General features: G+C 42.5%; 1 protein-coding gene across 3 annotated transcripts in view; it reads right to left on the bottom strand.

Annotated features, from left to right (window-relative positions):
* Nucleotides 1-17,397, bottom strand: part of LOC142141025 (uncharacterized) — an 80,071-nt gene that overhangs the window by 39,060 nt on the left and 23,614 nt on the right. The window contains exons 5-10 of one of the 3 annotated variants that reach the window (XM_075199093.1): nucleotides 15,508-15,584; nucleotides 13,622-13,662; nucleotides 12,144-12,178; nucleotides 7,955-8,020; nucleotides 1,746-1,834; nucleotides 698-726 (exon numbers count right to left, since the gene is read on the bottom strand). In XM_075199093.1, the coding sequence (XP_075055194.1) occupies nucleotides 698-726; nucleotides 1,746-1,834; nucleotides 7,955-8,020; nucleotides 12,144-12,178; nucleotides 13,622-13,662; nucleotides 15,508-15,584 (337 nt within the window). Of the gene's footprint in view, nucleotides 1-697; nucleotides 727-1,745; nucleotides 1,835-7,954; nucleotides 8,021-9,734; nucleotides 9,882-12,143; nucleotides 12,179-13,621; nucleotides 13,663-15,507; nucleotides 15,585-17,397 lie in introns of all 3 variants that reach the window. The other 2 variants (XM_075199092.1, XM_075199094.1) reach the window with 2 other exon arrangements.

Genomic DNA, 17,397 nt, shown 5'->3' on the forward strand with positions numbered 1-17,397 from the left:
AATTATCAAGGTGGGTTTAATGGTCGTGTGAGGTGTAAGTGTGATTTATTGTGTCGCAAAGTAGTAACCGAGAAACCAGGGAAGCTGAGCTACTCCTTCTGTCCTATGTCTGTGCAAGAGGTCATACTTAATGCATGCTCTCTTACCACCCCAAACAAAGTCCCTGAGATGGCTTTCTGAAGGTCAACATAAAATTGGGGTGAAATGTGGATGGGAATAGCTTGGAGTATATAAAGCAGGGTTGGTCTAGCGCACAAGCGGTCTATCTTCATATTTCAATATATTTATTGGGTATTTTTTAGATTAATAGATCACCAGTAATTTAAACTTATCAGTTATATATATTATACACAATGATATTACAGTTAAATACGTATAATTTCCCTCTACTCTATAGCTTTTTCTAGAACATTAATATTAGCATGTTAAGTAGGAATGTGGTAAGCTGTGATATGTTACATTATCCTGTCACTGCTATTGTGATCTTTCTATGAGCTACTGATTAAAACACATTTATCTCACATATGTTTAACAATAACACCTATTTATCATGATAACTCCATCCTGACCTCTCTACAATATAACACACCTCCACAAATCTACCTGTGGATGCACCATATCCCTCTGTCACTGAAACAATCACTGTATATCAAATCGACATTTATTAATTTCTGTTTGTTAAAACAGTACAACTCACCGTGCTGATCTAGATGTTCCTGGTGCTTCCTAAACATAAACGCACATTGGTAGTCATTGTTATGAAACAAGAAGATTATAGCAGTCTCAAAAGCCATACTAAGGAACAGGATTTCACATGCAGCCATTGGAACCCACCATGACTACAATGTGAAGAGCTCTCTATTAGCCACAACTATAGCTTTTAATATGGGATATTTGAATTTTCAGTTGGTTTAATGGAGTCGATCATATGTTTGTATTAGAAGAGAGTTGGTAGCTGGTCATTTTCAGGCTGGTACTGAATTGATTAATGTGCCTCCAGATGTGACTATGTTTATGTGATTTCATGAAAAGCTGCCGAAACAACGTTAGTGGAGAAAACTGCTACCAGATTGTGTAAGGCATGGTGGCACAATGTTTAGTACTGCTGCCTACCAATTGTGGCAAGGGTGCGCTCTGTGTGGATTATGGAGGACATAAGGAGAACATACACACGCACCCTTTCCACAGTCTGCAAACAAACTCGTAGGTTAATTGACTTCTAACTAAATTAGTGTGTGCACGCACCTTAAATAGGGAAATTAGATTGGAAGCTCACCTATGCAGCGACTACTCTGAATGAACTAAGAGGTAGAACAAAAGTTCATCATTCGTTTTACACCTCACTGATGAGGCTTCCAAATTTGTATGAGGCTTCATACAAATTCTCTACAGTGTTGACCAACTGGTGACAGCTATCACCCCTATGTCCCAAATACATAATAGAATCACTCAAATTGGCAAACATTAGACACACAGGGCAACAGTTGTAAACGCTGCATATCAAAAAGACATAATATAAAAACAAACAAATAAACCCGCATTCATGCTTATTTTTTACTGTAAAAAGGTTTGTTTTTGTTTTTTAAATAAATGTTGTAACAAATAACAAGCATCTGCCCCATGCATATGATTGGAGAAGCTACTCATATAATTTGAGACTTGAGCCATTGGAGAGAATGTGTGTGATTACGTCCACTGGTCTAGTATTACTGGTGTTTACGGTGCATTATTTTCAAAGTACTGACCACATTATCTTCTTTACTTTGTTTAAACTCTGAATGATTTGCATGGTCATTTCCTGACTGTTCCTTTGTTTTGGCATTCTGCACAACTCCTGCAAAATAATATATATGATTAATGTAATATATAAAATCATATTTACAGGTATTTGGCTATGCAGTTCTACAGTAAATAAGCAATGGTACAGGTGGAAAATAAATCACTTCACCATGCTGCCCACAAGCACTTTTGAATCATCCCATTCAATTTTACATTTTTGCCTTAAAGTACGGTTTGTTCAAACCTCATTCCTTTCTTAAAGTGAGGGAACATTAGGAATGTTACTACTACATGCAGGGCTGCCATCATGGGGTACAGGTGTAAGGGTCCTGTACAGACAATGGGCCCCATTGTGATTTGGCTGACCCGCTTCCTGAACTTTTATTTTTGCCCTTGTCTGGTGCAGTGGCGGATCCAGGGGGGGGGGGGCGATCGGGGCGATCGCCCCCCCCCCCCCCCCCCCCCTAGCAGACACTTGCTGCCGACGGCTGCACAGTATGTGCAGGTCCGTCCAGCCGTGACAGGCAGGGACAGTGTGCTGCCCGGCTGCTCTGACTGTGTTTAAAACACAATCAGAGCAGCCGGGCAGCACACTGTCCCTGCCTGTCACGGCTGGACGGACCTGCACATAGTGTGCAGCCATCGGCAGCCTAAGATGTTAGAAAGTGGCGGGGCCTAAATCCCCCCCCCCCCTAAATCGCCCTGGGTACAGCATTTTTCTAGATCCGCCCCTGGTCTGGTGATAGGTCACCCAGTCACTGGCACGCTGTGACCTCGTCACCATCTTCCCATTCTGTGAACTGACCTTTCCAGCTGATGCTTTTTTCATTAGCACCACAACTATATTATACCCACATTTATTTATCATTTGTAATTTCAACAACCATTAACATTGCATGATAAAGCGAATAGATAAGGCTCCATAAAGAGGGGCCTCTAAGGTAGTAATGTTCTAATGGCATGGCCGAGGTATTTCTGGTAATGGAGGATTTTTATTATTAATTTTTAATCTTCTGCATCACTTTAGTTGCTATAGAAAAATATGGAGTTTCTATAAACCAAATATAGGCGGCAGGTATGACATACAGATGTGTACTGTTTTTATACAATTGTTTATAAACAAATTACAGAATTATAAATGTGGAGTGTGTTTAAAACATAAGTTCCCTGCATGTATTTTTTCTGAATAGACTTTCATAATCCACATATACAACATGATTCCTGTTCATGTGTCATTGTCATAAACTTATCCGTCCTCGCTCCAGCGCTGTCCGCTCTCTGCAATCGGAAGTGTCACTTCCGGGTATCGGCAGTCACATGATTGCTAAGCTCGGGGCAGGGATTTTGAACTGCTGGTTATTTAAACCTGACTCTGACACTCGGTGAGCGTAAGAGCAACTTGTATGCTTCCTGGCTCCTGATTCCCCGTGGATCTCTGTGACTTCTCTGTTCCTGATCTGATTCCTGTGTACCAGTTCTGGCTGTTTGACCATTCTGATTCCTCTGCAAGTGCTGACTTGCTGATTATCCACTGCTGTTATCCTGTGTCCCTGAGTCGGGTTGTTTGACATTCCTTCTGCCTCCTGCTTATACCTTTGCCGCCTGTCTCTGTACCGAACCTAGGAATTTTCTCACGCTGAGACTGCCTGCTAATTCTGTACTGTGCTGCCCGATAGAGTATCAGTTCTGGTTGTCTGACTCTGTGTTCCTACCTGCTCCTCTCACCTGCTAGTGCTACATCAAGAGGCAGAACAGAGGACCACGACCTGCGGGCTCCCAGCAGCTAAGCCCATCCCGCCTTGCAGCAGTTCTTGGTGAACAATGGGAAGCTCATTTGACTCAGCACATCTGGTAGGCCAGTGTCATTCTTGATTAGCACTAAGATCCCGCTTAATCTGTTACAGTCATACAGGCTTGATCAGATGTTACTGCTATCTTCAGGAGCAGCACCAGGCCTACGATTAGACAGTGAGTTTACAGATCATGAGTAGGCATCTTTGAGATGCCTGACTCAGAGGTGAGAACTCAGTTCAGGCTCCCACCTAAGGTCACCCTGGAAATTTTGAAGGTTGTGTAGAGTGACCTTGAGCCTATAATAGATGTATCCAAACAGCAATACCACTGCCAAGAAAATTGTTGCATTACATTTCTGTGCATGTGTGACATTCCAGGCCACAGTAGTTATGGTAGTAGGAATGTCACAGCCTACTTTTAGTCTACTACCAAGCAGGTCATCCATGCAATTATCATTACGCCGATGAACGCAAATGACACTTATGACTGTCTATGACTTAAGATTAAGGATGAGCGGGCTCGGATTCCTCTAATCCAAGCCCACCCGAACAGTGCGGATCCGACGGGATCCGAGCACTGTTCGGGAACTTCCCGGCACCAAACTAATCCAAACCGAGGCTATGACATCCAAGTCTTGCGTCGGATCTCGCGAGACTCGGATGTCATAAATACTCACCTTGCGGCCGCCATCTTCATTTCGCCTGACATCAGGGAAGAGGGAGGGTGTGTAGGGAAGTGGTGCTCTGTCCTTGTGTCCAGTGCTCTGTCCTTGCTGAGTCCAGTGGTGCATCAGTCCAGTGCTCTGTCCTTGCTGAGTCCAGTGCTCTGTCCTTGCTGAGTCCAGTGGTGCATCAGTCCAGTGCTCTGTCCTTGCTGAGTCCAGTGGTGCATCAGTCCAGTGCTCTGTCTTTGCTGAGTCCAGTGGTGCATCAGTCCAGTGCTCTATCCTTGCTGAGTCCAGTGGTGCATCAGTCCAGTGCTCTGTCCTTGCTGAGTCCAGTGGTGCTTTTGTCCTGTGCTCTGTGCTGCTGAGTACAGTGGTGCTTTTGTCCTGTGCTTTGTTCTGCTAAGTGCATAATTAATTTAAAAGTATTAAAAAATCTTAAAAAAAAACAAACTAAAAAAATAAAAATTTATACAAAAATCATTTTAAAAAAAATATATATATTTTTTTTAAAAAGTATAAAAAAAATTCTTGCAGTCCAGAAACATTAATACTGCAATCTATAAAAAATTGTTTACTGTTCTTGCAGTCCAGAAACATTAAAACTGCAATATATAAAAAATTGTTCACTGTTCTTGCAGTCCAGAAACATTAATACTGCAATCTATTAAAAATTGTTCACTGTTCTTGCAGTCCAGAAACATTAATACTGCAATCTATTAAAAATTGTTCACTGTTCCAGCAGTATTTAAAAAATAGTACTGTAATACAACGTGTGCTGCATATAATGGAGTACAAAAATTTGGAGGATAAAGTAGGGAAAGATCAAGACCCACTTCCTCCTAATGCTGAAGCTGCTGCCACTATTCATGACATAGACGATGAAATGCCATCAACGTCGTCTGCCAAGGCCGATGCCCAATCTCCTAGTAGAGGGCATGTAAAATCCAAAAACCCAAAGTTCAATAAAATTACCAAAAAAGGAAATTAAAAACATCTGAGGAGAAACGAAAACTTGTCAATATGCCATTTACGACACGGAGTGGCAAGGAACGGCTTAGGCCCTGGCCCGTGTTTAGGACTAGTGGTTCAGCTTCACCCAAGGATCTAAGCCCTCCTCCTCCCCCCCTCTAAAAAATTTAAGAGACTTAAGCTGTCATCAACAACACAGCAAACAACTCTGCCTTCTACAGAGATGGCATCACAAATCCCCAAGGCGAGTCCAAGGGTGTTGGTGGTTGCGAAGCCTGACCTTCCCATCACTGTACGGGAAGAGGTGGCTCCTTCCACCATTTGCAGCACGCCCTTTGCATATGCTGGAAGGATCACCCACAGTCCAGTTACAGATTTGGCTAATGAAGGTGTGAATGTTGTACACCGGGAGGAGGATATTGATGTAGCTGGCGCTGAGGAGGAACTTGACGAGGAGGATGCTGATGTGGTTATCTTAAATGAGGCACCAGGGGGGGAATCAGTTGTTGTCCATGAGATGAAAAAGCCCATCGTCATGCCTGGTCAGAAGACCAAAAAATCCACCTCTTCGGTCTGGAGTTATTTTTATCCCTATCCGGACAACAAATGTATGGCCATATGTAGCTTATGTAAAGCTCAAATAAGCAGGGGTAAGGATCTTGGGCACCTAGGGACATCCTCCCTTATACGTCACCTGAATAACCTTCATAGTTCAGTGATTAGTTCAGGAACGGTGGCTAGGACCGTCATCAGTCCAGGGACACCTAAATCCCTTGGTCCTGTTGGATACACACCACCAACACCCTCCTCGTCAACTTCCTCCACGATCTCCATCAGATTTAGTCCTGCAGGCCATGTCACCAGCCAGACTGAGTCCTCTTCAATCCGTGATTCATCCGAGGAATCCTGCAGCGGTACGCCTACTACTGCCACAACTGCTGTTGCTGCTGGTAGTCGGTCATCTTCCCAGAGGGGAAGTCGTAAGACCGCTACGTCTTTCACCAAACAATTGACCGTCCAATAGTCGTTTGCCATGAGCACCAAGTACGACACTAGTCATCCTATGGCAAAGCGGATAACTGCGGCCTTAACAGCTATGTTGGTGTTAGACGTGCATCTGGTGTCCGCCATCTGTGCAGTGGAATTGAGACTAGTTGGAGGCGGAGGTATTGTGGCCCCGGTACCAAATTGGGTATCGGGGCCACTCCACTACGCAGTCCATAAAGCTTCGTATCAGATATTAAACTACGTTCAATGTTCCTGCCAAATAAAAAAATAATGAAAATGCCCTGTCATCAACGAAAACAAGAGGTAGTGACGCGCTAGAACTCCACCCTCTATATGCTGCAGAGGATGGAGGAGCAGAAAAAGGCCATTCAAGCCTACACAGCCATCTACGATGGGCCACGTGTTTGTGCCGCCGACTTGTGTCGCTTTGCTTAGACATCCAGCTACCTCGGTGCAACCTTTTGGACTAAAAACAATATTGTGAGGTGTGAGGTGTTCACAATAGAATGGAAATTAGTGGAAATGAATGTTATTGAGGTTAATAATAGTGTAGGAGTGAAAAAAAAAAAACCGAAATATGGATTTTAGCACTTTTTATGCTTTTTAAAAAAACCTTTCGTGGGGTGTTTTGGCAAAACAAATCAGAACCTAAAACCTCAAGCTAATCAGAACCCAAAATCCAAAACACCAAAAGTGCCCGATGCGCACCCTTACTTAAGATGCAGAACAGGGGAGGGAACTGGCAGACTAACGTAGGCCATGTACAGTATAGGCGTTCCGCCAAAGATGCAGCAAATTCAAAACCTGTGTTTGTTGTAAGTACGATTGTTTTCAGATGTGTATTTTGCACCCACTAAAAGGAGGTGTAAAGGCGGACTGAGGGGTTTATGTTAAGTTGAACGCAAATTGTTTTCTTGACATATAATATGGTTTTATTATATGGATGAGAGCATCATTGTGTGAAACATTGTCGATAAGCCTGCATAAGAAGTGGACAAGGCGCTCTGAAAGTTGCACTTGATGGAGATAAGCTATGACAATTATAGGACCTGAAAGTTGATTTTTGGAACAGATCTAAGCCATATGGGAGGAAGCATATGTTATTACATGTGATAGGCCTGTGTAGGTACGCTGGAGTATTTATTCTTTCAAGGAATAACATTTAACCGGCTGGGATAGCCACTAGGCAGTATGTTTCTCAAGAGAGGTAGGAATAGTGTCTCTGTAGCACAGAGGGACGTCTGGTACAAGGTAGGATAGATAACAGGGAGTGTTATATAGGAGATTTCAGAATGTGAGTGAGGGCATAAACTGCATAACCTGGATGTGTTTCACTTAACCATAACCTCCTAAAACATATACCACTTACTTAACTTATCTAAAGAATAACCACAGTGTGACTTATGAAAGTGGCAAAAGAAGGTCATCGTTTATTAATCAACCCGCTGCTGTATCAATTTCTATTCCTAAGAAGGACAGACAGGAAACAAGACCCTCTGTTTTATCGTGGGCTATGGGTACACCCAATACTGTAAACAAGGACTGGGCTGCATATAAGATGTCGCCACACTGAGGGGAACTAGGGGGACAGATGATGAGAAAAACAGAACTTTCTCCCCTTGAGAAAACTCCGTTTTGGAACGAAACGCGTAGGGGAGTATGCAGGCTTATTGACAATAACTTCAGTGTAAATACTGAGAGATTTGTATGTGTAAAATAAAGTTTTATGAAACTAACCACATCCCTTGGCCTCCTTTTGGGTTTGATTCACGGACCGGAGGAATCTCACCGGGGAATGATACCCTAATTGGCGATAAACATCGGAAGGAATATTCTTTATCTTGGGCATGAAATATATTATTTACAACATTATCTTGGATATATAACGATTCCAAATCACGCCAGAGAACGCGATTTGCATTTGAGTCATCAGTCGTTATCAGGGATCATCGATTGGAGATCAACCTTACGGTACATTTCAGTGACTACAATCGGAAAGGACATTGTACATATCAATCCCTCTATTGAGGAGTATAGGTGTGCTTATCTATATATATATATATATATATATATTATATATATATGTTTGTGCAGATAACAGATACCACATAAAAGGGGGTGCGTAACCCTATTCAGTATACAGTCACTAGGCGGGATAATTACACCCAAAGTCCAATGTACAGGAGGCAAATAGTATTTTTTCCTCCTGATGAAGTCTGAACATCTAACCAGACGAAACGCGTTGAGGAGTGTCTAAGGACCTTTCCATCATCTGTTTGGATATCGTGGTACTAGTGTGGTGGGAGCGCTGCAGAGATTTATATATGAGCTGATTGATATCTATGCATACATCTCTGATTACATCCCAGATGAGTACCTAAAGATACCAATATATGTTTGTTACCTTGTGTTTTTATGTAAGTGTGATACTTACTATTTTATTAGTAAAATCTGAGTTTTTACAATATTACACTATATGAGTTTTTTTATATTGCTCCTATGATGCTGAAGTTACAGTCCTAACAGAATTGTACACTTGGATGAGTGACGTTACTGGTAACAGCTGCTCAGATTTGGAGTTTTCCATTGAACTGATTCATATATCTTCTGGTTCTAGTATCTGGTACGCAGTTTTATGTTTATTGGTGATTACATTGGTGGCATTGAACACAGTGTGCTGTCACTTTTGTATATATCTATTCACCCTTTTGGTTTCATTAGCCCTATCGGAGAGAAGTTATTATCCTTGAGTACACATCTGACTCCTCCACTTTACTCTCTCTTATTACATTAATATATTGTGGTAATACACCATGTGGCGCCGTGTTTCCTTTATTCCTTTATATATATATATATATATATATATATATTAACAGAGTCCTTTCAGTAGTATTTTGAATAATGACAGTTGATTTATAAAATGGCAACTTTTTTGCGCTCTCACACTACATTCTATAACCATCGATATAGGAGTAAATGCAATCAGAGTTCATTATTGCCTATATATCTTTAGATGCGTGTACGAGTGCGTATTTGTTTTTGTACTCTTGTGTTTATATGTGTATAAGTTTGTATTGTTCATGTCCTGATACTGAGCGCTGTAGGATTGAATTACCTATACAGCATTGAGACCTTGGGAGAGTCTCCCTACATGCTGCTTGTAGCAGGCTAAGTGCAATAATTGGATTGGAGTGCTTATCCCTATTTCTATATATAGAGATCTTGCCAAACTGTTTTTGCTCAAATACATGATTGCAAACATATTGACAAATATACATTTTCTTATCCTGTCCCTGACACTAGGCCTGACAACAAACGTATGGAACCTGTGATCACAATGGCCAGTGTCGTTTGCTCGCTCGCCTACCTGATTTTAATTGCGGTTCGCCTAATAATGACTGTAACAGCTTCAAAAACTGGCGTGGACCCTGCTCGTTGTCCGAAGAGTCATTGTTAGTGCTAGCTAGAGGTGGGCTGGGGTGACCGATCTTGTGTGTTCTAACCAAAAAATTCTCACCGGAGGTGGAGGCGGCTCCTGCCTCCTGGGTAGTCCCAGCCGACGGGGGGCCCATCAACAAAACGACTGCACTGCTGGCCTGGTTGTCGTCATCGGTAGGTCTGGCGGCGTTACTGTCCACCATGATGTTAAGCTGTCTCCGTGAATCTGCAACCAAATAAACGTTAGGTTAGAGAAGAAAGGGTGGGGTTTGGGATAACAGGATAGGATCTAGCACATTCCCCCCGCTGAGAAGAGTGATGGACGGAGGTACTTGGCCTAAACAATCCCTCCTCTAGTCTACAACAATACCGGTGAAGAGACGGGCCAATTTTTCCAGTAGGGGGGCTAAGCTGACTCCTAGTGTAACCAGCTGTAGGAAGAGGGTCTGGGGCCCTGTGGTCCCTACCCCAAAATCCCTGGCTTGGTGGGAAATCTGACCCTGAACAAAACATCCCGATCCGCTTGCTGCGCTCCGCTCCTAAATATGGGTGGGGGGAACGGTAACTCTGACACGCTATTGGTGCCACCATCATGATAATCTATCACTCTGGTATTGGGGTGGCCAGAAGTTAATTCAAACCTAGCGGAGTAATAGGGGGGGGGGGGACTGAGAGACAGGCTGCACCAGTGAACTGAAATGCGGTCATATTGACGCACGCCCTATTGGTGAGCTTGGAAATAGCAGTGGGGAAAAGTTCTGGACATCGACGTTCCTGTAGCTGCCCAAACTCTCAAAAGCCGGGGCGTAGTGGGAGCTGACGTGCTGTGAACCGTAGGTGCCAAGTGAAAAGCTCATAAGGGGGAAGGGCCGGTTGGACGGTGGGGAATTGCCAAGAGATGTCCACATATAGCTCCAACTAGGTATATTGCCATCAGCTGCAGACCGGGTGCTATCTATATCCGAGAGGGGATGCTGTTCGTAAAGGGATCGTCACGCCGCGGAAAGGGTTCTATGGAGCTGCGCCCCTCAGACAGAACCTCTGGGATTGTTAGCCAAAAAGGGGCTAGGAGGGAAATAAAGCTGATGTGGGGCTGGACAAAACATCTCACTCCTGGGCACTGGAAGTGGAGGGTTAATGTCAGTAATGACTGGTTGGCATCCTGCACTTGTCTCACGTCCTCCTGCTGGGCAAGTGTGGTGCAGCCCTGATGCCTGTCCGGCTTCAGGGGGCATGCTGGGTCCCTGTCCGTAGACTTGAAGGGCAGCCTGGCGGGCTGAGGATCTGCCCCTACCCCTGCAAACTCGGGTATTGCTGCCAGGAGGACCAGAACGGTGCATCAACGACGCTCGTTCTGGAGTGCGGGCACTGCGCATGTGCACAGCCTCCGGCAGTTTATTGTGAACCGCCGGGCTGCGTGACTGCATATTCCTCTTCCTGCTCGGCTGAATCGGGGCAGGTAACTGGTCCTCAGACCTAGGAGTACTGCTGGGGAGCCGGCTGTGGGAAGAAGGGGCTCCGCTAGCGCCACTCTGCAAAACTACATTTGGAAGATGGCCGCCTCCGCATGGGGAAGAGGGGGGGTCCAGAAGTCTGACCGGGTGCAAAACGGAACGCTTAGAATGGGGCATGCTGAATAATGGGGGGCTAAGGGGGACTGGGAACGCAAGGAACTGTGGAGGTGTCGATGGAGTGGAGGGGGCCTCAAACGCTGAGGAAGCGGAGGCTAGCTGCAGGATGGAAGGGAGGAGGTAGAATAAAGGGCAGAGAGAGGCGCAGGTAAGTGAATACAGCAACAACAAGCTTATAACAACTGATTATATACATATCCTTCACAGCAGCTCTTCTCCTGGGATCTCAAGCAGTGAATGAGAAAGGGCATGTGACATGCTAGAACTTATATAACTACTCCAGGCACTCCCCTTCGTCCCTCATTGGTCGGCCTGGGATGTGGACATATAACTCCAGCAGGTACAGTTAATTTCACTTACACTCCCCATGCATGCGTTTAAGTGCTTTCGTCCATATGGGACTGTCTTTTCATTACATTTAGAAACAGGAGTAATGAAATAAAATAGAGTGAATATAAAATGTCTACACACCCTTATTATAATTGAAGGTATTTGTAGCCTGAAATAAGATAATTACCATCAGACATTTTTCCACCTTTAATGCGACCTTGCAATCAACAAAATTTTATATTTTTAGGAAAAATAAGTGAAAATAAAATAATCTACAATACCCTGGATGCATAAGTGTGCACAACCTTGCATAATGGGTCTGTAGCTGTGTTTATAGGTAACCAATCCCATTCAAAATCATGTTCAAAGGTAACTAGCATACACCTGCCAGCAATGAAAGTGATTGTAATTAATCCCAATTAAAGATCAGCTGTTCTGCATGTTATCTGCTGTTATTTAGGTGCATTTCATCTTTCTTATTGCAATTTTATATCTGCAAGAAGAGTGTTTACTAGAGGACATCTCACCAGTAACATATGGCTCTTTTTTTTTCTTCTTATTCCTGTAACAGAAGACATAAGCACACTGTGTAAAGCCCTATAAACTTAAGCACGAGTTAACACTAACATATCTAAAACAAAAAGACTTGGCTTGATACCATGGAAGTCTAAGAATGTGAATAAAGCTAAAAGTAATATCACAAAGAAGTTTCCTGTGAACTGTCCATATATATCAGTACTACCATTTTAGATAAGGCTTTGTTCATAAGACTAGGTACACATTGACCAATCTGTTATCTACAATGATTGTATCTATGGCTGAAGGTCAAACCGGACAAACTATTCCATCTACAGCACTCTCTACATTTAGTCACCGGGACATCTTCATTGCCGGCATCGGCTGAAAAGACCATGGGCTAAATTTAAACGTTTGAAAAAGTGGAGATATTGCCTATAGCAACCAATCAGTTTCTAGCTGTCATTTTGTAGAATGTAGTAAATAAATGATAACTAGAATCTGATTGGTTGCTATAGGCAACATCTCCACCTTTTTCAAACCCGCAGTTTAGTAAATAATATACCCCCATGACTCTGTAAACTCTATGAAGTTCGTGATTGTGAGTGCATACACACTACATGATCGGAAGGTGATTAGAACAAGATTATTAAACAGTACGACCAACCAAAAGAAACTACAATTGGCACTTTGGAACGACTGAGGTTCATTGTGTAGGAAGCTCTCCATGCTGGCAGTCTGCAATCCCTAATATCCCTGCCTGAGTGATATAGTCTGTTTTATTAGGAAAATTAATCTTCATGGCATTAATAATACCCCATTCATACTGCACCAAAATCCCGGGTTTTTGCCGGGGCGAGCTCAAACGACCCGTGTCTTGGTGCAGTATGAATGGTACAAGTCAAAAATCCCAGGTCTAAAAACCTGGGTCTTCAACCCGGGATTTATCGAGGAGTAATTCCCGGGTCGAACCCAGGTTGCCTGCACTATGAATGGTGCCACCCGGGTTTTTCAACCCGGGTTGCAGAGAAAACAAGCTGATTGGCTGTCTGCCTGTCTCTGGAGGATGATGTCATTGATGGGAGCCCGTGGAAGAAAAAAAAAACAGTCACCTTTCAATGACATCACCATTTTTCAGCCAATGAAAACTGCTCTGGTGATGACTCCCACAAATTGCCAGGGCACAGACTTGTGCAGTATGAATGGGGTCAACCCAGGAAATTCCCGGGTCCGAGGTGCAGTATGAATGGTGTTTCTGAGCTGGGACGCTCCGAGCCCCGGCAAAAACTCGGCTTGAAAAACCCGGGATATTGCCGCGGCGGCAGTATGAAAGCGGTATAACAGATGTACATACATTAATAAAAGTGAAAATATCCTGTAACTTCCAGAAGTTGTAGTGCACCTTTAAGTGAAAATGAACAGTTCCTTAGTATTATATTACCATTAGAGATAAAACAATTTTTGTAGAATTGTTTCAATTCCATTTTACCTTACTGCATTTGTCGTTCCCTGTTTCCTTCTCTTCTTTTTCTTAAAAAAAACATAACAAAAATACATGTTTTGCAATGAATAAATCCTTCTACAAACATTAAAAAGGAAATTCTCAGTAGAAAAATGTAGATTAAAAGTAGCTATTTTAGCTTTAACCCAAAAGAAGTCCGGAAGCAAATGTGAATATCGAAATTAGTGGCTCAGAAAGTGCATTCGAGCTGACTGCTTTTGAATTTGGTAATAACTTATGCAAATACTAACATTTTTGAGTTAATTGTTAAGCAAATCATTCAACCAATGAGATATGGCCCGTCTCCGCTAATATTGTTTTTGGTGTGATATTTTGTTTTTATAGTACTATGTGATATACCATGTTACAGTTCAGTGTATTAGTATAGCCTCCAGCCCCATGTGATAAAAGACTGTTAGACAAAGAGGATCAGAACTCATCAGAGCTCATGATGTAGGTACTAGATGCTTGGATTTATGCTATAAAATATTTTATAAAACCGTACGTTTTAGCAAGAATAATCTGGCTAATATAAATATAAAATTTTGCAATATAGAGAAAGCATTGATCAAATATAGTACGGCAGCACGGTGGCCTAGTGGTTAGCACTTCTGCCTTACAGCACTGGGGTCATAAGTTCAATTCCTGACCATGGTCTTATCTGTGAGGAGTTTGTATGTTCTCCCCGCGTGGGTTTCCTCCGGGTGCTCCGGTTTCCTCCCACACTCCAAAAAAAAAAAACATACTGGTAGGTTAATTGTCTGCTAACAAATTGACCCTAGTGTGTGTGTTAAGGAATTTAGACTGTAAGCCCCAATGATGTGAGTTAGTTCTCTGTACAGCGCTCCGGAATTAGTGGCGCTATATAAATAAATGATGATGATGATATAGTAGGCACAGAAATTATCTTAAAGTAGGATGGTAACCAAGAGATCTCTGGACATTGAAAGATGCTACATTCTGTATTTCTAACACAGCAGTCATACCATCTCTGCACCAGTTAATTAGCCAGCTTTCAGGTGTGCAATTTGTATTAATTCAATGGTGTGCTGATTTATATGCACTGATTGTTTTAAGAATTGTATTACATACATTTATTACTGCTGGAAACATCTCTCCCAAGCTCTCTCTCCTATCCTTCCTTTTCCTGCACACTCTGGAACACTAGATCTGACTGCAACAAACTCACATCCACCCACAACCTACTCCTCTCTAGTTCCCTCAGCTTCCATGCCATTACTGAAAATAGACTTTCCACCTGTGTCAATGTTTCACCTGCACCGTTCTCCTATGGGTGTCTCTCTCTCATCCTTACTCCTCAACTTGGTGATCGGCAAGGTGATAGAGTAGGCTCCACCTTCTGTGTCATCTCCCCAGAGCCCTCTTTTCTTTTATCCTGGGTATCCAACCGTCTGTCCGCTATCTCACAATTCCAAAACATTATCATTATCTTCCCTCCTCCTTGTTATAACTTGTAACACTTGTTTAAAATGACTGCACGTATGTTATTACAGAGAGGTGTCGCTTTCTTTGATTAAATGCATTGTTTTAACATATTATTGTGATTAAGGGTAATGTGTGGCTTTTAGAAGGTTAGAGGGCCGCACTACGAGCAGCTCCTGAAGTGTATCAGGTTCCTATGACTGGATTAAGGGAACAAAAGTAATGTTTTTGCTGATTCAATAAGATAATAAGCAAGTCAACTCATCTTACTATCTAACAGTGCTAACTTATAAAAGGTAAACTTTCTGGCAAAAATTGCATAAGAGTTTGTAGAATTTGGGCTATACCTTTTATCTTTCAAAGATTCCTCTGATAAAAAATGTTTAAAAAATAGAAACATCTTTGGCCACATTGTAAATCATTTCTCCTACCCGCCCTCTTTTTCCATGGGAGTTGTCCAATGTGTCAGATATGTCATTAGTGTCAGTGTCATCATCAGATTGGTCATCTGTAGGGATGAAAAACACACTTCAATTTCTTCAAAAGCATTGTCCAATGAAGCACTAATGGTGAAATGTAAGTATTTAGATATTTATCTTGAGGTTGAGAAAACAAGAATACTTTACAACTGATGGATAAATAGTCTAAGCCAGAGGTTCCCAAACTTTTGCAGTTCGCGGCACCCTTAGAGTCTCCATAATTTTTTCAAGGCACCCCTCCAAAATAAGTACCGATCAGTCCCGTTTTATAAGTAGTCAAAAAGACATAATAAGTATTTAGGTCAGAACAAAAATACTTATTTAGTTGTATGCAAAAATAATACACATAAATCCAAGGGAAAAGAATTTATTTATGTATATTTTTTTCAATTATATTTCTGTCAAAGAATAATTTCAGCTCATACACTCTGTGCCCCCTGCATCCACACACACTGTGCCCCCTGCATCCACACACTCTGTGCCCCCTATATCCACACACACTGTACCCCCTGCATCCACACACACTGTACCCCCTGCACCCACACACACTGTACCCCATGCACCCACACACTCTGTGCCCCCCGCATCCACACACTCATCCACACACTCAGTGCCCCCTACATCCACACACACACTGTGCCCCCTGCATCCACACACACTGTGCCCCCTGCATCCACACACACTGTGCCAACTTCATACACACACACTGTGCCCCCTCAGCATCTGCGCTCTGCCCCCTCAGCATCTGCGCTCTGCCCCCTCAGCCTCCGCGCTCTGCCCCCTCAGCCTCCGCGCTCTGCCCCCTCAGCCTCCGCGCTCTGCCCCCTCAGCCTCTGCGCTCTGCCCCTCGCTGTGCCCCCTCTGTATCCCGCCATGGACAGAAAGAAGAAACAACCCAAAAAAAAAACTACTTACCAATCGTAGTTTTTTTGGGGTTTTTTTGTTTTTCCTTCCTCTTCTTCCTGTCCATGACACCCCTGTGACAGCGCACAGTTTGGGAACCTAGGGTCTAAGCTATGATTATTGTCCAGTATAGTTGAGTTCAGTAGCGATGTGCAGAAATCCACGAGGGAGTAATTTTTTGTGCACATTTGCTCCTTCATGAACGGTGACGTTTGGAATGTTAATGACACACATACATTCTGCAAGTTGCTATGAATAACTTTTCCAAGCAAACATTATATTTTTGTGGACTTTGTTTTGGTAATCTATTGGAATAGATATTTTTTATTTTTATTTTACAGGCAACGGAAAGGCAAAAACATATACAGTGCAAAAAAAACTACACATCCCCTTTAATTATTTCCATACATAATTTAATTTACATAGCACATTCCAAGAAATACACCTAAATTTAACCTTTACTTGTGTCAACTTTATTTTTTTAATGCAGAGTCCTTGAGGAGTTAATGGATTCTCCATACGTCTACCTTATATATAGCAAAAATAGATACAATGGAAAGATGATATAATAGTACCATACACTGTGTGTAGTATTTATGTTACTTACATGTACTTTATTCTAGGCCTGCTGCAGTTATAGAGGTAGAAAAATTATACAAATTTATTTTCCTTTTTATTTTTCACTTTTTGTCTTTTTTTTTTTTATATAGACTCTGAAGGATTATAACATGCTTCCCTATTTCCAGCAATAATAGATCCAGAGTAATACAGCAGGTGAATCTATTACTAACGCACTGCACTGGTCTTACTTGTTACTGTCCTGAACCGCCACCTGGTGATGTTACATAGTGATGTCATATCGAGCCCCCTTTAAGGTCATTGAGCTAACACGGTTTATGATTGCGCTCTATGGGGGGGAATTCAATTGGCCGCGTTACT

Source organism: Mixophyes fleayi, chromosome 2 (assembly GCF_038048845.1).
Source record: "Mixophyes fleayi isolate aMixFle1 chromosome 2, aMixFle1.hap1, whole genome shotgun sequence".
NCBI lineage: Eukaryota > Metazoa > Chordata > Amphibia > Anura > Limnodynastidae > Mixophyes > Mixophyes fleayi.